Raw genomic sequence first — 23,101 nt, 5'->3', positions numbered from 1 at the left:
GATTGCCTCGAATTGCAATAGTTGGGGGAAGAATCGAGATGATTATTCGCTAACTCATCAGTCGAGTGCTTGTCCGCAGATCACGGCGAAGTCGTTCGACATGCCAAGCATCGATTGCGATGACCAAGAGGTCGAAAAAATAGTAATAAAGCAAGAGGTCGATGAGACTGCGTACGAAGATTACATGTACAATGGTGAAGCGACATCGGCGATAGAAAAGCCAACAAAGTGTCAGGATTCGGCGAAGAGGCACTCGGTGGAGAAGTTTCATCCTGGGATAGAGAATGTGGTGGAAAAATTGAAGAAGAACGCGGCCGCGGCTTTGCAGGAGACGGTACTTCAGAAGGTCGAGGATCCGAAAGACAACGGCGCGGATATCCAGTGCTCGAAGAACCGTTTAGATGCAACGCCAAGGACATTGGAGAGCGGTTTGAAGAAGCACATCCTCAGATCCTGTGGGAACACGCTGTTCGACGACAGACATGAAATTCCAAGGGTGCCTGAGGTTTCTTCTTCGGCAGAGGCAACGGGATCTGGACACGAGCCTCAGCATCATCGACTCAAGTGTTTGGAAACAGCAGAATTCTTTTTAAACGATAACAATAACGACACTAGGAGTAGCAACAACAATATTAAAGTGACCGAGAAGAAGGATTTGGATTTAAGGAATGAAAAAGCGTTATCGGTAGATGTGCGCGAGGTGGAAGAAGTGAAATGTTTCGACGACCCCGCAACACCTAAGAAGCAACGAAAGGTAGAAGAAGGGACGTATGCGTCGTCGCCGGACAATCAAAGTTCCAAGTCACGAGTCAGTTTCAAACAAAAGCCTGCGGTTGATATAAGCGGACTGGAGCTTCTTTCGAACAGCATCGAACAACTGGAACATCTAAAGCCGGATACGGACAATGTCGCCGTATCAACCGATCTTGAAACATCACCCATCAAAGCCAAGCTGATTTCTCCCCAAGGAGAGAGTAATAACAATAACAACGTGGATAGCCCATTGGGTTTGTTGTGCGCCCTCGCGGAGCAAAGGTTTATGGAAGAAGTAGGCGACAAAGTACCCAGAAGGCTCAACCTCGAAAGCTCTGAAGAGATATCTCACGCTGGCAGACTGTTACTGAACTTGGGGAGAGGAAATCATCGCGAGAAGGAGGCAGGAAAAGAATCGCACAAACGAAAGTATGCCCAGACAGATACAGAGAATGAGAACTCGAAAAGATTTAAGAGCGACGTAGAGTTCGAGGACGAAGAATCAAAGTGCGACACGTTCAACTATGATGAAAGGAACGATACTAGTAAACCGTGTGCAGAGAGATTGCAAAATGGAACGACCTTCAGGACAAAGGGAAAGACAAGAAGGAGTATAGACTTCTCTGAAAGGAACGGTGTCAGAGTTGATGGTGACGAGGAAACGGCGAAGGACAAATCTGCTGGCAAAAACAGACCGTACAAGGACTCGGATTACGAAAGGAGCGAAGCTTTCGAAGAATACAAATATCGCTACGTTGAGTATCAACAAGCGAACGGTACGTGCTATCGAAAAGAGTCTGCTGAAGACAATCTGTCGGACTCTGACACGGAATCGTACAATCGAAATCTGGCTTCACAAGCCATAGAAGAAAGCAATGGAGACGTAAACAGAAAACTGTCTGCTGCAGAATATCGCGATTGTCATGATTATAGAAACTTACAAGCAAAATTAGATGCAAAAAAATTTATTGCACGAAAGGGTCACGCGGACAATGACGCAGACTGGCCGAACATGGACGCCATGGAATTAGATATGAGAGTCAGGTTGGCTGACATTCAGAGGCAATATAGAGAAAAACAGAAGGAATTGTTCAAGTTAACACCGAAAAAAGATGAGAAGAAAAGTCCTGGAAGGCCACGCAAAAAGAGCCATTCATCGAGGTAAATATTGTGAATTTTAGTTCTTAGGATCATCAGCTTGATTAAAGTAATGGTAGTTCCCCATTATTCTTCTTGCACCATTCTTTTTTACAGAAGGAATATTTAGCAGAAAATTAGTTTAAAGTCAGTTCCAAAGAGAAGCTAACACAAATGTTCGAGCAGCAAGAAATTAATATTTTATAATCAATGTTTACAGTTCTGATCACGGTCCTCTTGCGTCGCCGCCAATGTTAGAGCCTACGCCTTCTCCACAAAAATCCCCCTTGCATTCACCTGCTGGAACACCACCGCCATTGACATCTACTGTCCTAGCCATGCCGCGGTGTAACGTGAACTTGGTGAAACTGGGTGAGCCAAGAAGTCACATTAAACTGTTGGATAGTATACCAAGCATTCCGATCCCCGTTTCGCCGGTCGCTTCACCTATTACTGTTCCACCATCGAACAAACCATCGCAGGACGACGATGAGAAAAGCACAGGAAGGGTGAGCTGCACTTTCAATTACAGTAGAGTGCTGCTTGTAAGCCGTGATAAGCGGAACTTGGACCGGTTCGAATGATTTCTAATTCGGGTTACGCGTAGTTCTTAGAAGCAAAAACCACATGACTCACGTGGTCACGTTCTTTTGGTAACGTGTCAGATAATTCCTATAAGTATTATAAGTATAACATTATACGTATGTATGTGTATTATGGGAATACCTGATAATTTCATTATCGATACAATGCGCACATTTGGTAAGTATTTTAATATAACAACATTTCGTTGGCGTTGTACCGGCGTGCAATTGTTTTTCAATATTTTTTATTTTTAACATTTCCTATAAAAGTCGTACCATTGTATCATAATATCTATCTATACGTATACACTATGTATACATACATACATACATACATATATGTATAGAATAAGTTGATGTAATAATATTTATGCGTACCTACATACATTGTGCTGTCGTAGTTATCGAATAAATACGATTACCTAAATGTCTTATGTACTTTATCAAAATCATTTCTAGCTGGAATATGACACATCGTCACCTGCATCGACCGTAGCAAATTCCAGTTCAGCTTCGAAAAAACGAAAGGTTGGTCGGCCTAGGAAACTGATGTGCACATCGGGAAACGTGAGACACCTGACGGAAACGATAGTTGCAAAGAAACCTAAAAGCAAGAGCTCCCTCGTAGGCTATTTATTGTCGTCGAAGAACAGACATCTTCAAGCAAAGGTAGGTGAACTACTTAACAGTTTAATAATCAACATGATTCGGTACGGTGGAAATGTTGTAATTTCTCCGTAGTATGTGGGTAAAACTGGGTACACTCCGTTGCCTTTCAAGACCGGAGGAATGTCCTTGATGAAATCGTCCTCTAAGAATCATAAGTCGACGAAATCGAAATCCAAACCCGCGAAACAGACACCTCTGCATAACAAGAACGTGATCAGTTCGATAATCGCGGAAAAAGCGAAACTGAGTCAGGACGTCAAGTTGGAGAAACAGAGCAAACCGAAGCCGAAACTGAAAACAGAGGTGAAAGTTAAAATATGGGAGGATGATGAATCGAGTAGTGTTGCGGAGAGTGTGTTGCCGGAATCTACTGTGCAGGAACCAATAAAGGTAACGTAACGAAAGATATGCTGAGTTTACTCAGTTATATTCTTTTCACGAAAAATTTCTTAAGAAGACCCTCAAAGGATATTACACGAAATTTCGTCATATGTATTACAGGGCAGGGTAGAGATGTAGGTAGAGATTACATTATTTGAAGGATCATCAATGGAACCAATCGGAGTTTAATATTTATTAAATTAACTTTAATATTTATTATAAAACTCGGGTTAACAATGAGGCAGAGATACTTTAGTTATCAATTGTGCCCATTTATTACGCAAGATGTGTAACATGATACGTTGATATTTTAGGAGATTCCCGTTGAGACACCAGAGGCGGTGGAAAAAGAATGCGAGAGGAGTAGGCACGAGAAGTCGAAGAAGAAGAAACGGAAGTCCAGTTCGTCGTCTCCGTCGCGACGCAAGTCGAACGACCGCGAGAAAAAGGAATCGAAACGAAGGAAATCGCTCGAATGCAAGGAGTGCAGAGAATGCGCGAAAACCGCAAAGGCCGAGAAGACGGAAATCGTTAACAAGTGTAAATTAACGTCGGCACACTTGGCCATCGACCAGCTGAGGGTTCTTACGGCGATGGGTGGGCTATTTTACGCGGGAAGACTCAACGCCGTTCAAGCTCCTGACGTTTATGCGATTACGTTGGACGGCGAACGGGGCAACAGACCTCATATCCATTCCAGAGAGGAAATTCTACGGGACGCGGTAAATTAATGTCGATTCATTAGTTGTTTCGTTTGCTTAACGTTTTCTTCATCGATGTAAATCCTCATTTCTATAAGTTCTATTGCCGTAGATCGTGGAAGTATGTCCTACTTCGACGAAAGAGTTACCGCCTGGTACAAGACTCTGTGCTTACTGGAGCCAGCAGTATCGGTGCTTATATCCGGGCACCTCTGTCGAACCGACAGAACCGGACCCAGAGCTCGATGAAAAGTTTGTGAGCGTGGAGTTTGATGACGGAGATAGTGGCAGAATCGCCTTGGATGATATCAGATTACTACAACCCGATTATCCTGTTGTTGGTAGGTTTTTCTGGGTTTGTTCAACGTGCGATTTCTGTAACATTGCTACACATGATACTCGGTGGTACATACGTACCATTCAAAGATATGTACATATTACTGTAGGCTGTACGAGCTTATTCCTTTTTAACACATTCCCCGTCCTGACGGTCACCGATGACCACACTGAGTTTTCGGTTTACTTTTCATCAGTCGTGTATAACCTTCATTTTAATATACAGTATTTCTATAGTCATGAACGAAAGGTCAGGTGAAATACGTCCGACGGTGAAATGTGTTAAGGGGAGATTACGGATCTTTTGGTTCAAAAAATCGATTTTTTTTTATATATTTTGAATCCTTATAGTGTCTACAATACGCCTCTAAAAGGATTTTTCGTAAGTCGAATTATTTCAACAGGAAATGGCGACATAAGCGTAACGCTTCACCGGCCAGATTTAGCTGTATTTGACGCGCTGGTATAGAACCGCTTCAAGGGTCACATAACTACTTTTATTGGTATTGTGAAGTATAAATATGAATTCTAACATTTAGATGGCAGTACCTGATGTATTAGAAACATGTTAGTCGGTAAAAAAATTGGCGTCAGTGTCAGTTTTCAGAATTATGGCTTGTGTTATAGTTCAGTCGAGTGTATGTATAACACAACAAACAACTGTGAGCAGTTCTTACGGCTTGGCAATTCAGAGACACCATGATTCTGCTGAGGACACGAGAAAAGCAATCTGGGCCACGTTTTTACATAAATGTTCCACTAACGACAAATATGAACACGTACATTGCCCCGAAGGAGAAAAGAGCTAGTGCAAGTGGCGCGTCGCAGAAGCACGAGGTACACTGCGTTCTTTTGAACATGATCCTCCACTTGCTCCTGAGGTTCAAAAAGCAATAAAACCCGTTTACGAAGCGGTATCTTAACCGGATTTATTAGAATGATGTACTGGAGGTAACACGCAAAATAGTAACGAGAGCTTCAACGCGTGTGTCTGGCTATTTGCTCCGAAACATTTACATTGTGGCTCTAAGACTGTGGAAGTGGCAACATATTTAGCTGCTGGTATCTTCAACGAAGGATACACTCCCGTGATGAAAGTTATGGAAATTCTGGGTATTGAAATGGTTTTCAAGCGAAGAATTTCGCCATAAATACAGATTTCCAGCGGACAGCGGCAGCAGAGTCACGAGCGTCAACTTCCAGCAAACAGGCAAGAATGGACCGATATGCACAAAATCGAGAAGAACATGAATTCTACGAGGTTGCAGAAACTGATTAGACTTAAGTTCAAAAAAATTACTATTATATACAAAAAAAATTTAAGTAAAACTTTAAACGCGTTTTTCTCGAAACTACATTTTTCGAATTGGCGGGAAAAATAACTCTTCAACCGATTAAGCTATCGACTTCGGAATTTTTTCCTCTTAAAGTTAATCGTTTTTATTGGAGGATGAACTAAAAATATTTACAAAATATTCAAAATTAGTATTTTTCCTGGCCCGCGAGAGTTTAAAAAACGTTACTTAAACATAACCCTTTTTCTTTGATAAGCCGTAATCCTTGCACAAGATGAAGTTTACCATGATTTTTTTAGTTCATCCTCCAATAAATTTAATATACTTTCAGAAAATAACTCGATTTTCTTTTTCACGTATACCGTTTTGTCTGTATCTGTCCCGCCAATCGGGCGTGCGCGGCGCGCTCAAACAAGCAGCTCTAACTCGGCTATAATGCAGTTTTTTTGTCTTGATGGTATTGGAAATTTTTCTTCAAACTTAAGTAAATATCATCTGAAAAGGCGAACATCTACATGGAAATGCTTCATTGTTGAACAAATTTCTTAAAAATGCCTATTTTTTAGCCAAAAGATCCGTAACCTCCCCTTAAGGAATTTTTTCTGTTATCGAAAGCAACGTAGGCAAACGTTCACGTAATGATTAACGTGTACTACATTCTGTATGATACGCTATGATATTGAAATCAAATGAAATATTCGATAATTATTGCTGTTGTATACAGTCTTTAGTTATTCTTATTATTCTAGTATACGTGAGTTTCTTTCGAATTACAGAGTACGATCCAAATCCTTTGTTGTCACTGGGCAAGCGTCGAAGGCAAACGTCGGTGTCGATGGAAGATAAACGCTCATCGAGCAACAATCAACCATTGACTTCGTTGAACACAAATAATGCGATCCCCACTGTTACCTCCACAACGTGTTGTTACGTTTCGTCGTCTGAGGGACAATCGCTGGAACGACATAAGTCGGACGACATGGACGCGAAAGATTTGGAAGAATATCGCGAGAGGAAACGCATGAAGAAGAGAAGAAGAGACAAGTTGAAGAGGTTGCAAGAGGCACAGGAAGGAAAGAAAAAGCATAGAAGGCACAAATGTTGCGAGGAACACAGAAAGCACAAACACAGGAAACACCGTAAACACAAGCACAAACACAGCCACCATAGCAGCCACAGCGAAGGAAGTCACGTAAGGTAGGCTCCTCTTTCGACTTACAGAAATTATAAATAGTCAGCTAGTAATTATATAGGGTGTCTCAATTATACATAATGAACGTCTAAATTATTTCTACTGGTATTGAAAGTAAGAGAACAACAAGAGTAAGAAGAGTTTATACGATTTCAGGACGTGCATCTGGTGATGACAAAAAAAGTCCCCCCAAAGTTATCATTTCAAGGCCATCGAAAATTTTCTTTGCACATTACATTCTGTCTTTTATGATGGGACGTTTTAGACGACGTCAAAACAAGTGTGAAAAAGCGATTAGGCACGAATGAACGCATGCCGTTATTCTTGTCTCGAATTAGTCTATAAACCCACAAAGTTGCATTCCAATCCGCGAGTCAGCTTTCGCGGTATCCCCCTTGTCAGTACTAGCGGAAATAATTTAGATGTTCATTACAAGTAACACACTCTATATACAATAGTAACGAGAAAAGCATATAACAATATTATGGAATAATGGTTTTCCTACATTAAATTTCGTCTTCGAGTGAAAGAATTAGGAGGGAGAACATTATAATAAGCATTTTATCATATTGGTTTAATCATTGTGGTTATCACAGTGACGGATTTAACTACATGTGTATATCTGTAAGAGTTATCATTCTTTTCGTTTTGTAAAAGTTTTGGAAGTTATTACCTCAAATAAAATAGTGATCGTATCTTTTGAGCGTTTAGTTAATAAACTCTTGCTATTTGCAGAACCTGCTAGTCTAAACATAAGATTTGTTTCTTCTAATTGACAAACGGTATCATTCTCGTTTTTAATATTCATAATGTTTATTTGAAATGTTTTTTACCAGTGGAGAGAGTTCCTGTGGCCAGAAAAGCGAAGAGGAAATGGCCAAGGAGGTAGTGTCTACAGTGGATAACGATGCAGAAGTTGAGGAGGAAATAGTATCGCAAGAAGAGATTGTTCCGGAACCGATTAAGGAACCCCTACGCGAGGAAAAACTCGAGAAACCCAAAAAATCAGAGAAGAAGTCGAAAATGCGAGAGAGGCAGGAATCAGTGGAAAGCCGAAGTAAAATGGCAGCCTTTCTGCCAGCTAGACAATTATGGGGATGGGCTGGGAAAGGTTACAGACGACCTGGAGCTAAAGGAAGAGCCAAAAAACAATTCTTTAAGGCCATTCAACGAGGAAGCGAAACTATTCAGATAGGTGATAGCGCAGTATTTTTGTCGACCGGCAGACCGGACAGACCTTACATCGGACGCATCGAGTCCATGTGGGAAACTTCCAGTTCCAACATGATCGTAAAAGTCAAGTGGTTTTATCATCCGGAAGAGACCGTAGGATGTCCAGCAAATTTAAAGTATCCGGTAAGAATGCAAATAATTATTTTAATCTTTATGGTTTCCTCAAATTTCAAGAAAATCTGCATGGAATCAAACGTTCATCCATTCTATTTTGCCGACTGTTTAGTACTTGTAGCATGTACCTGTGAAATTGCAGTCTTGTCGTTTCCCAACCGTATTCTTTTCGCCGCTTATTAACTAATTATATTTTCTGTATGAATATTTAGGGCGCCCTTTTCGAGTCTCCACACATGGACGAAAACGACGTTCAAACAATTTCTCACAAGTGCGAGGTGCTACCACTTCCAGAGTACACGGATAAGCTAGGCAAAGAGCCCCACAGATACCTAACTATTTACGACAACAATGATATTTATTACTTGGCCGGTTACTACGACCCCACCACGTACTTATTGACTATGCAACCCGGGGTTGTTTGAGAACAGCTAAAGCTGACGATTAAGTTAACGGGCGTTACTTAATGGTCGTCAGCCAAGAAAATCCGCGAAATAAGCTTGAAGCACCATGGTCTCGCTGGTGCTATACGGTCGAACGTGTCATTTGCAACAGGACAAGCTTGGGCTCAATCAAGCTTTGGCCGGAACCACGAAGTCACTGGATGATTTCAGAAGAAAATAAGTTTTGCGTTGAAACGCGTGACGAGACTTGTTATGTATCATCTCAAGGCACAGGCATGATTTATTATCACAGTAAATGGGATATGTTTTAATTACGTTACTATCCATTTCTTTTTTTAATGGTTACGATCATATAATATAATATATTGTTACGATCGTTGATTTACTTCTAATCGTGTTGATTGAATACGACGTGGATTGGAATTCATTTTTTCGGCACGAGAAACGGTTGTTGATTAATCAGTCGAAACCAGCATCTCTCGTTCTTTATATAGTTAGAAATTAAATGAGGCGGACTTTGTTTATCCGAGTTTCGGAAATTTTTGTTTGAACGATGAATTCCCAATGGTGGAACGCTTTCTTCATGGACGCGAGATTTTGAGACTATCCTTCTTTGCTGTTGTGACCAATAGTTTTCCGAATTTCGCGGGATATGAGCGAACAATAATTGTGAACGTCTTATTCAGACACGTGCAATGACAAGTTGTTTCACTGTTCAAGAGATATACCAGATTGTTCAGGTGTTGATAGATTTATACGATACACCGGTAAGACGACGTTTGGTGGTGAGGTTTCAATATTTTCTTGCAAAAAATCGTTGTAGGGATTTCAATTGGTCATAGGAGGAGAAAGAGAAAGAGGAGGAGAAGGACGACGAAGAGGAGGAGGAGGAGGAGGAGGAGGAGGCTTGTGCCTTGTGTAACAGAGTTAGAAAAAGAAACGTGGCTATAACTTGTAGTCGGGTTGCAGTTATCGATATTTCTGTCACTCTTATATTTCGACGGATGTTGACAGACGGTTAAAGAACGGATACATATAAATATATGCAAATCTATACGTGCTACATTATTATGTACAGGAGAGATGCAATAAGTATAACGTGTGGCATTACGACACGATGCGAGAAATGTGTGTGCGCGCGCTTCTAAGTATAATCAAACTCGCCTCTGATTGTTAATCATTAGACCGGTGTTATTATTATCGTCCAACCGTAAGAACAAACAGTTAGCAAATAGAGATTCTGAGCAAGCCTTGCTACCTGATCTCTATAAATTAAACAGGAGAAATCGTGGAAAATCGTTCAAGATTTCGAACTTCAAGCTTTCCGAGTAGAGACTCTTCATTTCCAATACTCTTGCGCCCGCGCGTACAATGGGATTACAGTGTGTGTACTTAGGTTAAGAATCGCCCGCTCGCGTCTATCCCTCGCGTCCATCACAGTTTTGTTGTGTTCCACGTATTGGTCCGTTTTACGTAAGATCCGAAGCGTGTCGGAGGAATCGATTTGAGCAGGCGTCCGTTTTCTTTTATTTTTCAACGATGCAAACCGAGACACCGTGGATTCGATGCTTGAGGTGTCGCGTCCACGACGGAGAAGTACGCTGGTGATACGAGACAAGGTGCTACACATAATTTGTTTGTGTGATACGCGCGCGTTACTGTTTCTATGTGTCGATTCAGCGGTTGTTTGAAGCGTTCACGTTAAGCGTTGATTTCAATGAGCCGCGGGATTAAACGGTGCCGTTTAATTCTTTAGGATTAAGACCTTTTTTTATTGGCGCATTATTTTTTTTTTTTTTTTTTTCTATACTTCACGACGTTCGATTTTCAGCGAGCTTGCTTTCTCCTTTATTTGCCGAGACTTTTCTTCTTCATTCCGACAGAGCTTGTTCCTCTGAAGAGGAAAATATTAACCGTACTCCCTTGATCCGAGTCCTGACCGACTATCGAGCGAAGCTTGTGTTATTTATGCGAAACTTGTTTCTTGTTTTTCACGCGAACGGACCTAACAAGCACAGAAATATACCCACTCGTAACAAGACGAGGCACGATTTTACTACAAAATTGCAGTTACAATAATCGGCCGTGCGTTTTCGGTGTTGGTGAATAAACACAATGAAGGAGGGAAGTACTTATATCGCAGTGCGTGTGATTTTTGCGTGTATAAATAGGGCTTCTAGTGTACGTTCGATTATTGTTAGATGCACAACAACGCGACGAAATCGAGCTTCGTCGTTCATTCAAGGCAATAACAATCGCTATCTAATGAGGAGCGATCGGTTCCATTGCGCGCACTAAGTATTATTTGTACATATATTTCATTGTATTTTTCTATTAAGCGCAACGAACACGAGGAAAAAAAAGAATGCTGATTCAGGAATCGTTTGCTGTTGGTAATTTGACCAGAGGTTTCCAATAGCCCCGAAGCGCACTCTCAAGCGTATTTTTTCCAATCGTTCGAAGAAAAATAATATATCCAGAGGCAAATTTAATGAAAAAAGTAATGAAAAGAAACGCTTGTAGACCGTCGGAATGAACAACGGCTCACAGGCCAACATTTCGTAACGCGAAGTTGTCTTTCCCCTAGGGGTTACATTGCAATGACTTTCTCTCGATGCTTCGACATTGTGCTTACTCGTAGACAACGTAGATGAGGCACGTTCGTTTGTAGATTTGTAAATATGTAGATTAGGTAAATCTAATGAAATGTCGGTGTCTTCGATCGGTTTTTTTTTATATATCCTTATCAATATCATCTTCATTAATCGTTGTCCTTTATTCGTCGTTCGATCGGTTTCGAAGACGTCGATTGAAGGGAAGTATGTATCTAGAGTGTGTAGATCAGTACAGATGGTGAAAATCGATATCTAAATGGCCCCGCGAACAAAAGTTTAAGGTTCTCCACACCTTTCAGCATTATAATCAAATTTTCATTAAGGCATACGTGCAATTTAATATACATCTTAATTTACTGAATACCAAGGTGTCCATGATTTTTAAAAAATTTTTCGTAACATTGGTATATTCATATAGATTGCTCGTCCTTGGAGCTTCCAAACACTACTGTAGTTTTAACGACGAAACAATTCATGGGGAAAATGTATCCTTCGTCGTATGCGGTTATGGTTTCGGTCAGTTTGTGGTATATTACAGTTTTCATTTAACAAAATCCGCTCGTAACAAACAAGCGGAACTACTGCTACGTATAGATTTGAAACGGTTACATTCGAGAGTTGTTCTCGCGTGGATACGTAGTACATACCGTATAAAAGTGTGTATGTATATATGGAGGCATTCTTGCACGTTCCTTTCCCTCTAAACATATTGTATATACTCTCGATTCACGGAATGAATTTCTGACATAGATACCGACATTTCACACCCGTGCTCCTCTCTTTTTTAAATTTCCATCTAATCGAGGCGTGTTTCAGAGGTCTGCGATCGGTGAAGTGATTCGATGTGTTGCGTGTACAAGGATGAGAGAATTGACAATGTTTCCATCGGATTAGAATCGTCACGCGGTTTGCTTCGCTTCGACAGATTCGAAATTCGAGGCTCGGTGAGAGATATGTTGTAAGGGATAATCGTATACCGTTGGAACTAGTCTAGCCGCTATGTAAGGGTAGTTTGTAAGTGTAAGTTTGTCGGTTGAGGGATGGACGAGACGATCGTATATCCGCGTTCGACGAAGCCAAAAACCGAACGAAACATTTTACGTCTGAAACTATGTTTTCTTTTTTTTATGCCTTGAACAGTCAAGTTCACAGTAGCTTCATTTTTCTTTGTTTTTCTTCTTTTTTTCTTGTTGTTTTTAAGAGGAGACGCGACTATTTCGTCGATTTAACATCACGAAAAGAGGACTCACTTTTTGTCACGTTGCGTACGCGATTACCATTTGTATTGATCGCGCGAAAAAAACCACGTGGCAGTAATGTTAATGCGATAATTAGTATTAAATCAGACATACGAACCTGTATATTTTACGAGGTAAGAATACGCGGATGACTTAACAGAGCAAACAAAAAAATGCAGAGACAAAGAAAATAATATTATATTCTAGAGAATCGAAACTGTTCTATTTTATTAACGGAAAAAACGTGGTTAGGCAATTTAACACGTAGTACGAGAATATGGAGCGAGCAAAGCAAATGTACTATGGTAAACGAAAAAAAAAAATGAATAAAAGGAAGCATATAAAATGGCAAAAAAAGAATATCTATATGTACGTATAGATATAAGTATATCTACGAACAAATGAGATAAACTTCGGACGCGCGAGATCTGATGTGAGAAAATAGAAGATCTTCGAAGAGACGTGCGACTGTTTCGAACCCAAAAGTCTGAGAAAAAAGATTTCAAGATAAACAAAGAGATATACAGTTGAATTTCCTTTATATTTTCCTACATGACTTTTGTATGGTGAACGGCGTGTGTGTATCGCGTGTACGTGTAGTGTGAGTGTAACCCGAGTCTCGGTTGACGATTGCAATCGAAGGTGTACATATATGAATTTTAGTAGGTCTCGTTGAAATATACTATCGTAGAACCCCGGGGAATATACAAGGTGTCCCGTAACTGGCGGTACAATCGAGCAGGGGGTGATTTTACGTGTAAAACTGAATCGAAAATGTAGAATAAAATTTTTTTCATAAGAAGCTTTGTTTTCGAGGAAAATATGTTTGAAAATCTATTGGATACGCGTGCAATTGAATACATAGGACTCTGCTGCTGCGTCTGTTCATTGCATTCCGTTTCTACTTATTGCCAGCACAAATACACACGTTACAGATGAATATTCACACTTAAATAAAAATATGTTATTCCATATTTTCGACTTATTTTTTCATGTAGAATCACCCCCTATCTGGTTTTACCACCAGTTACGGGACACCCTGTAGATGTAAATGCTGATGCACCGAATTAACGTATAATTATAGATACTCTTATGTATTGTTTCACTTCCGCTTCGTTCTTAACAGTATTGTCAAATCGAATATTTTTCCTTCGTGGCCGAATGACATTCTAATCACTTGGGTTTAATTTTGTTTTTCTACTCATGTTAATATCGGAATCAGTTAAAATAAATGCCAGTGTCATAGAGAACATGGTCGCAAGTTGAACAGAATTTTTTTTTCCTCTCAATTATACTCTTTCGGATGTGTTATTCTTTTTTGGGAAAAGCTGGCACTGGTTTGCGTGTATGATTACAGAGCACAGTTGGGCACAATTTTATTCGAATAATACATAGTGAAAAACAGCAGTACGTAAGAGCGTCATCCTGACCTGTAAACAGTAAATGAGATTACATAAATCATTACATATTTGCCAAGTGTCTACTCATTCATATTTAATCAATTAAAAAAACGCAGATAAAAACGTAAGCGAAGAATGGAAATACGGAGAAACTTAAAGCGTCCATGCACTAATGTTCCGCTATAATACCGACTGGGCCAAGTTGGTCCGTTAAAAGTTCTGCTTCATCTCCACTAGTGAGGGGGAGATCCTTCATGGAATCAGTCAAACGAATAATGTAACACGTTAGTGTTACGATTTTCCTCTCATGAGCCGACGACTGGAAGTTTGGCAGCCAAAAAAGATTAAAAGCTTGCGTATTGGTCAGGCAAAACTAATGCTGCTATGAAGTTCTTTCATTTTTGATTCCTTGTTAATGAAAATGGTATAAATATGTTGGTGAGATTTTTCTGATTGAAATGAGACCAAACAAGCTACAATTTAGATTCTGACAAATTACAAACACAGGTTATTATTCACATTTAAAATAATGTATTTCTACACAGATAGCACACGTACGTCTTGTGACTGTCTTGAAAATGTTTGTATTCAGACGTTCATGTCATCTTAAAAACGTCTGGTAATATCTTATGAACAGCCTATCGAGAGCCTGTGAGCGTGTCTTGTGAAAAACCGAGTTGTCTTGAAGATGTCTTAAAACGGTCTAACTGGCCATCTTAAAGACAAGTTGGAGCTGTCTCAGGAGGCGTCTTTGTAGGTAATGAAGATGTGTTACAGACATCTTGTAGACATGTTAAGGCTGTCTTATAGATGTTTAATAGATGTGTTAGCTATGGCGTATAGACATATTAAAGATATGTTACACACGGTTTACAGATGGCTTCAAGAAGTCTTATAGACGTGTGTCACAGATGTTTTACAGGTAAGGTAAGGAATAGTGGTTGAGAATAGATAAATGTTATTCCAGTAAAACAAAATTTAATGAAAATTCATTTTATTTCAAACATTCATAAAATTCACCCAAATGATGGCAATCCGCACGCACGGAGTGTCGGCGGACCACAGTTCGCAAGGGGCGTACAGTCACTTTAAAGACTCAACGACGTGCAGGAAAAATAGGTAGAACAGCTTGTCTACTTACCCCGTAGAAGATGTCGATAACTTGTGAGTGTGGTATTTGAGTCGAATCCACTTGTATCGCATTAATACTGATTACTCGATAAAATTCGCAAGAAATATAAATATCTGCTTACGAATATTATCAAGTAGAGAAGGTTAATGCCCTCTCTAACACTAATGTTTAACCTACACTAATTAATTTATAACAACTATTTATACTAATTTTTAACATGCTATAATTAATAAAACCTACAATATTTAATAAAACCTGCAAAAATTAATAAAACCTACAATATTTAAAAAACCTGCAATAATTAATGAAATCTACAATACTTAATAAAACCTACAATAATTAATTTGCACCATTTATAACGACGACATACGCGACACTACTAAATAATCACTACGTAATCGCTAAATAAATTAAAACTTAGTTTTCCGAACATGAATTCTATTTGCTCGTAGAATGCAAAGAACACCGTTCGGAAAGGACAACTGATATTGTTGAACTGATTCTCCCTCGTTAGGATCGATGTGGCGAATAGGTCGATCCCCACTAGCATGGTCAATACTTTTTGGGAAGGAAGAGCTGCATGGGAAAGTGTCTTGGAGGTCGCGTTTCTTTTCGTATATTCTTAGAGCAACATCTGTATTTTTTTCTCATACACCATATTGAATATTGACTTACTGTATGTTTTATGTGCATTACATAATTTATTACCACTTCGCTCTTACTCCAAGCGTTTGAGGTTCTTGTATCCGCAAAAAAATAATATGAAATTAACATGGATCATACAAAACTTATAATGATAGTAGAATGAAACGAAGATGAAATTTGCCGCACCTGCACTACGATGCATGAAGAAACTACATAAAATAAAATAAAGGATATTGTAACACACATACATTCTGTGTAATATGAACCGTTTCTAACATGGAGTTTGCATTCGGCGTTGAAAGTTCTTTTTACAAGTTAATGTCAAGAGGGTCGGCCGAAAACACAATGGACAAGGTCTTCGTCGATGGCAGCAACACGTTGCAGGCAATCCGCAGGTGATCGCACTGCAGAAGACAAGAAACAGTTTTATAATATCCAGACTCGCACACCCTCGGCATTGTGGTCAAGTGGCCCCGAATGGTGTATGAGAAAAAAATACAGATGTTGCTCTAAGCATATACGAAAAGAAACGCGACCTCCAAGACACTTTCCCATGCAGCTCTTCCTTCCCAAAAAGTATTGATCATGAAAGAGTGAGGATCGACCTATTCGCCAAATCGATCCTAACGAGGGAGAATCAGTTCAACAATATCAGTTGTCCTTTCCGAATGGTGTCCTTTGCATTCTACGAGCAAATAGAGTTCATGTTCGAAAAACTAAGTTTTAGTTTATGTAGCGATTACGTAGTGATTATTTAGTAGTGTCGCGTATGTCGTCGTTATAAATAGTGCAAATTAATAATTGTAGGTTTTATTAATTATTGTAGGTTTTATTAAATATTGTAGATTTTTTTAATTATTTCAGGTTTTAGTAAATATTGTAGATTTTATTAATTTTTGCAGGTTTTATTAAATATTGTAGGTTTTATTAATTATAGCGTGTTAAAAATTAGTATAAATAGTTGTTATAAATTAATTAGTGTAGGTTAAACATTAGTGTTAAATAGTTATGAATTAATTATTTTGAGTGTTAGTTTTGTATAACGTGTAGAGTGTTAAACCCAACGGAGGAACCGCTCGCGGGTCTAATTAATCACGTAGTGTGTGTACATTTTTCGCGGTCGGGACAATCGCGCAATGTGTATGGACATTTTTCGCGGACGGGACAATCGCTCAGTGTGTGTGGACACTTTTTGCGGACTTCTGTGGTGTACGTGCATGTGCGGATTAATTTCATGGATACCCGTGGATAGGACAATTGTTGTACGTGACATCTAGAGGGCGCATTAACCCTCTCTACTCGATAATATTCTTAAGAAGATTTTTTAATTTCTCGCGAATTTTATCGAGTAATCAAAGTTAATTCGATACAAATGGATTCGACTCAAATACCACGGTCACAAGTTATCGACATCTTCTACGGGGTAAGTAGACAGCAGTTCCACCGACTTTCCCTGCACGTCGTTGAGTCTTTAAAGTGACTGTACGCCCCCGACGAACCGTGATCCGCTGACACTCTGTGCGCGCGGATTGCCGTCATTTGGGTCAATTTTTTAACCCTTATAACTAACAAACGAAACATTTTTTGCAATTTCGTTATTCTTCATTTTTGTCTTATTTTGCCTCAAAGAATCATCCCTTAAATTTTTTCCCACTAGTTGTCGAACACCCTGTATAAGAAAAGATGTATTTGTATAATATAAAATTTAAATATTAAAGCGGAATAAATACATATCCCATTTTTGTAAAATGCTCCTTAAATTAATATTCTTGAACCTTTTATTTTACTGGCAAATTACAAACTAAAATTACACAATAATTAAAAATAAGTAAAATCGTCATCGAGATTAGGACGGGGTTTTGGACGGGGTCCTCGTCATGAGGGCGTTAGAGAAATCATGCAGCTCTCGGCGATTAGGACGTAAACTTTGGGTTGCTTGGGATTTGAGATTTTTGATCTGGTTTTGGCCACTCGGCCGTCGCGTCGTAAACGTGTAACTTTTACCGAGAACACCCGAAGCACTGATGCCAGAATCGTGGGATTTCCGCGCAAGCGCATACCCTCTCCATGCCTCCCGTGAGTATTTTACACAAGCATATGTTAGCCTGTCCGTGTGAGCTCTGCCCCCACCACGTCCTACTTGGAGACTCACAAACACAAGCGTTTTCTACCTCTGTCCGTGTGCGCTCTGCTTCGGGTGTTCTCGGCAAAAGTCCTATGTCACGCGTTTACGACGCGACGGCCGAGTGGCTCAAGCAGGTCAAAAATCCCAAATCCCAAGTAATCTAAACGCCGAGAGTCGAGAGCAGCATGAATTCTCTAACGCGTTCATGACGAAGGCCCCGTCCAAAACTTCGTTCGGATTCCGATGCGACGGTTTTACTTTTTATTTTTAATTATTGTGTAATTTTAGTTTGTAATTTGCCAGTAAAATAAAAGGTTCAAATATATTAATTTAAGAAGCATTTTACAAAAATGGGAGATGTTGTAGCAGACCTTTACAGTTTCGGCGTTCCCTTGTATTTTTGCCTACCAGGCTATAACATCTGCATGGCAGAGGTTCAGGGTAGGTTCGAATTACGTCGCCGTCTTCCCAAGTGCTTGAAGGAGAACTTTCTCTTTTTCGGGAAAGTCCTGGGAAGACGAGACATGTGTTTTCTCGGGTAACCATGGGAAGACGGTGGAAACGGACAGTTTGGGACAGAACATCGTCAACCGTTGAACTGTTAACAACGTCTCATACCTCATAATTTCATTACTTTTGTATTACTTATTTTTTATCAACTGTTTGGTTTTGTTATAGTTTCGTTATTGTTTGTGATTGTTTAGTTCTTGTTTTTGTTTGAATAAAAACTTTATTCTTGTTAGTTGGTGCACATTTATTTTAAAGACACACCCGTGGCTATCCTAAAATGTATTTATTCCTCTTTAATATTTAAATTTTATATTACATAAATACATATTCTCTTATATGTACACAAATTATTCGTACAATTAGATGTTACCTTCATTCTAATTATTACAGTACATACATATGAAAACATTGGAAGAAAAATCCATCACATTAGTATGTTATGTACAGTAAAATGAGAGCTTGGAAGATATTAATTTGAGAAGCATTTTCAAAATTAGATTTTTTTGTTAAGCTGGTCCACGCTTATGCATTTTTTTGATTTGATGTCCGTGAGCATGGATAATATGCATGGAAATACAACACATCGTCTTTTCTTTTTGTCCTCTAAATAATGTCACAAGTGTTCCGTCCTCAATATGGACTTTCTTTATTCACGGTATATTAATTTGTTTAGGCGGCTAAAATACTTCTTTCAAAATCTTGGGGGCGTCGGAAGTCCATTTGCGACAGCCGAAACCGCCCGCTATGAGCGGTGAGTGTGTCGAAGATAGATCAACGATTTGATGTGGCCCGAGGATCCGCTTATTGTCGTAAAATTCTTGCAGTGTGGTCCATGCAAAGGAGAAGCTGGTCTCCTCGAGCCTCGAGTGGCATGTTCCGGATTAACATGGCCGGAGAGCCGACAAGACAGCCTTTAAAGTGATGGAGGCGCTCCAGGTCCGTCAGTGCCTGGTTCCGAACTACCAGCGTGGCAAATGAATTTTGGAACGACTGGGACTACAACGATATGGGCTGTACGGTAGGGCGAACTGGAGAGGCCGTAACCTCGGGTGTAGCGGTCGTCGTGACCTTACTCGTCTCGACGGTGAGTCCCTCGAGGATGTGGCATAAAGTAACCCTTTGATTGAGGTAACTTCTTACCGTCTGGTCGTACCAGTACTGCCTGAAGTAATCGTGCTTTCGCCTTTCAGTGACTGTGAAGATGTTTTGGAGTTCGAGGTGGTTTTTTAAGAAGGTGCTCCAAAACGTATCTAAATAGTCAAGCCGGACGCTAACCATCGCTTTGTTGTAATTATTAACCCCTTTCTTCTCTAGGTTTGCCACGATGCGGTTGATCGAGCGCCTCAAGGTCTCTTGTTCCATGAACAACGCAGCCATCTTCTTTACCTCATCGGGTCAACACAAGTCACGACACGATACACCTGATTAGAATAAATTGACCGAATAATTTGTAAAAAAACCGCCTGGTCGCGAAATTATCCGGCTCGAAGGACCAAAATGTACAGAGAGTAGGTGGAATAAAACGTGTAAATGTTTCACTCTTTGTTGACTTGCACTTTAAGTTTAATACGGCACAAAATATCCTTATTACAATTCAAATAAACAATACGCGAACAATAGACGAGTAAACAATTAGGCGGCGTTTCTTAGATTACAGCGCTGAGCGTATAATTCGGAGTAGCCCAGTGATTCAGCCGAACCAGCAAAGAAAATGCGTCGTAAAGAGCACAGTAATGCTAGGCAGTTGACGTGCGAATAATAGGATTAACCTTCGATTAACGGTAATCCGGGTCAGTTGCTATGTTAGAAGTCACGTAGGCACCTCGACAACAGCCGGTGAGTGCGACAAGGATAGACGCTTGTCGCACAACGCACGCGTCAATTAGAAAAGGACGGCGTGTTAATCATGCGAGGCATCCTATAGATGGCCTGAGTGACGATATCGCTGTAGGATGGCTGGGGGTCACTCGACCCCAGGGCAGTCCCACTTCTGCCGTGTTCTTAATTTGAAGGTTTACTTTATATTTCACACACGTGCGTAATACGCACTGCGTATCACATCGGTTTACGTAGCACACGCTACTGTTCAAAGCGACTCTCGGAACTCGAATGGGGGAACTCCCGCCACTGTCGCTACTGTCGCGTTGCAACGCTGCCAACTGCCGCTATTCCCCACTCCGTCGGTCGGAGTGAGGTTGGCAACGAGCCCCTACATATTCCCCCCCCGCCGAGTGAAAATATATTCTATGAATTTTCGCGATACAATTGTTATATCCTGTATTCTCAGAATCTCTTTTCATTGCACATTTACAAGGTTCAAGTACGGATGTACGCTCTACGTTTCATCGAGAAAACAAAGGGGTTTCCCCTTGATTTCAGACCATCAAGGCCTGATCCGAAAGCTGTTCGCTATGCGGTAAAGTATTTTGGGGCAAGATTGGTGTATGGGATTCGCGAGAAGTGGCACAGAGCTAAAGTCTCTTTAGATGCCTCCAAGAATGATATTCTCGAATATAACGTGATCCATTTGCGACGCTGTCAAAATCCAAAATACCATGCAGTATTAGAATTCGTTCGAAGGGATTTTGTGCCTGAATCATCGATTATTCTATGGACGATGGGGAAGGTTGAGAAAGACTCAGTGCCTAAAGATAAATCTCCAGGTCTACCGTGGAAATTCACGCGGGATGATGAGGATAAAACTCGATATAGAACTAAACGTGATGTTTTCGAAGATCAGACTGCTATGTGTCAAATACACAAGGAGTGGTCTCTTATTGGCAAAGGATATCGCACTCGCTTACCTGATACATTAGTATATTTTAGAGCGCAGATATGTGATATCGACGCTAATAAAATTAGAGGTACTTGGGGTTACCCGTTTAGTTTGATTATCGAGGAAGGTCGTTACGTCTATCCATATCTTGAGTGGATTAGACATACAACTCGTGACGTACCTGTTGCATATGGTGTTGAGATGGCTACCGGAAAAATGGGTTACATCAATGAGGCGTGGATGAGAGCACCACACGGAATCAAGTGTCTCATGATGGACTGGAAACGATTTGATAAACACGTTCCGCCCTGGTTAATTAGGGATGCATTCTCTATTCTTGCGCGATGCTTTGACTTCGGTAAAGTAAAGGACAGTGAAGGATTGGTGTGGAGAGTCGATCCAGTTAAGAGCATTCGTAGATGGAGATGAATGGTGAAGTATTTCATTGAGACGCCTTTTCTTCTTCCGAGTGGTGAGAGGTACCAGCAGCTGGGGGGTATACTCTCTGGTTCGACGTGAACTAATATCTTGGATACTGTCATTAACGCAATAATGACGAGATATTGTGTGTATGACACGAGTAGTTCGCCATCTCTCTTCGATATCTATATGGGCGACGATGGACTACTATTTGTGCGCAATGGTGTGGATTTTGATTCGTTGTCTCGTGTAGCAAGAGAGGTGTTCGGCGGAGTGTTAAATGAAGCCAAAAGTGCGGTGACCACACAACGTGCTAATATACAGTTCCTTGGATTCTTCAATGCAATGGGATTTCCAATTAGAGATCAGGATTCCCTTATCGCTTCGTTTATATATCCCGAGCGATTTCAGGCTGAGTTTGACCCTCACTTTACAGCTACGAGGGCGATCGGTCAAATGTGGAGTACGCTTAATTATAAAGCGGCAGACGTTTGGTGGAATATCACCAATGACATCGTTATGGATAGTCACTTTACCCACGACTGGTTTGAAGAGTTCAAAAGAGAACATCCCACGTCCCTTAAATATCTAAGACTTATTTGTATCTTTTATTTGATTTAATTGTTAGAATATATCTTTATTATTACTATAAACGAGAGTGATTTCCTATTCCTTCCGTTCCATATCCAAACCGCGTACTTCACCGGTAAGTTTAGACAGGGTGTGCTTTAGCACCTTAAAAGAGCCAGGACCCGATATTATAAGTAGAGTAACACCCGCAACGCGGGACGTAACACAATTACTGTTGCACTCAGTCTTCGGTATTTCTTGTACACCGACGAGTAAACTCGGCTTCCGCTAAGGGAAAAAGTGACATAGGAGAAGCGCCGCCTACCATTTTTTTTTTTTTTTTTACGTGAGGGAATGCTGTTTACGCACACCCCCGCCCTCCTCCTGGTGGGAGGAGTGGGCGGGGGTAGTGTGGGACTCTTCCCCAATAGGACTATGTGCCCAGGGGAAATACCCACTACACCACTCACGGTGGCCGGGCTCGGCGCTATACGGGGAGACACCGGGATCTCTTGCGAACACAACCGGTACCTCGCCAGCGCCCGCTCCGCCATAAACGGCAGAGCGCCCTCTCTGTGGTGGGGGAAGCGGAGAGCTCCCCCCTCCACCGGACCGCGGGTGCCACAGTCCCGCGATCCCAACGGTCCCTTTTAGTCGCCTCTTACGACAGGCAGGGAATACCATGACCGTATTCTGTTCCCCGGTCCACAGGGATGGGGGCCGCCTACCATTTTTTTTTTTTCTTTTTTTACGTGAGGGAATGCATTTACGCACACCCCCGCCATCCTCCAATGTGGGAGGAGTGGGGCGGGGGTAGTGTGGGACTCATCCCCAATAGGGCAAGGCCCAGGGGAAATACCCACTAAACCCT

At 40.8% G+C, this 23,101-nt stretch overlaps 1 protein-coding gene across 1 annotated transcript in view; it reads left to right on the top strand.

Moving 5' to 3' along the window:
* LOC107191999 overlaps window positions 1–8,820 on the top strand; it is a 41,075-nt gene extending 32,255 nt beyond the window's left edge. Inside the window, exons 14-22 of the mRNA XM_015581169.1 lie at window positions 80–1,914; window positions 2,111–2,399; window positions 2,934–3,143; window positions 3,216–3,533; window positions 3,839–4,246; window positions 4,338–4,566; window positions 6,633–7,053; window positions 7,885–8,404; window positions 8,608–8,820. Coding sequence (XP_015436655.1) covers window positions 80–1,914; window positions 2,111–2,399; window positions 2,934–3,143; window positions 3,216–3,533; window positions 3,839–4,246; window positions 4,338–4,566; window positions 6,633–7,053; window positions 7,885–8,404; window positions 8,608–8,820 — 4,443 coding nt within the window. The remainder of the gene's footprint in view (window positions 1–79; window positions 1,915–2,110; window positions 2,400–2,933; window positions 3,144–3,215; window positions 3,534–3,838; window positions 4,247–4,337; window positions 4,567–6,632; window positions 7,054–7,884; window positions 8,405–8,607) is intronic.
* The last annotated feature ends 14,281 nt before the right edge of the window (window positions 8,821–23,101 follow it).

The sequence above is a fragment of the Dufourea novaeangliae genome, unplaced genomic scaffold (assembly GCF_001272555.1).
Source record: "Dufourea novaeangliae isolate 0120121106 unplaced genomic scaffold, ASM127255v1 scaffold277, whole genome shotgun sequence".
In the NCBI taxonomy this organism is placed as follows: Eukaryota; Metazoa; Arthropoda; class Insecta; order Hymenoptera; family Halictidae; genus Dufourea; species Dufourea novaeangliae.
This window is presented reverse-complemented; position numbering and strand designations above follow the sequence as displayed.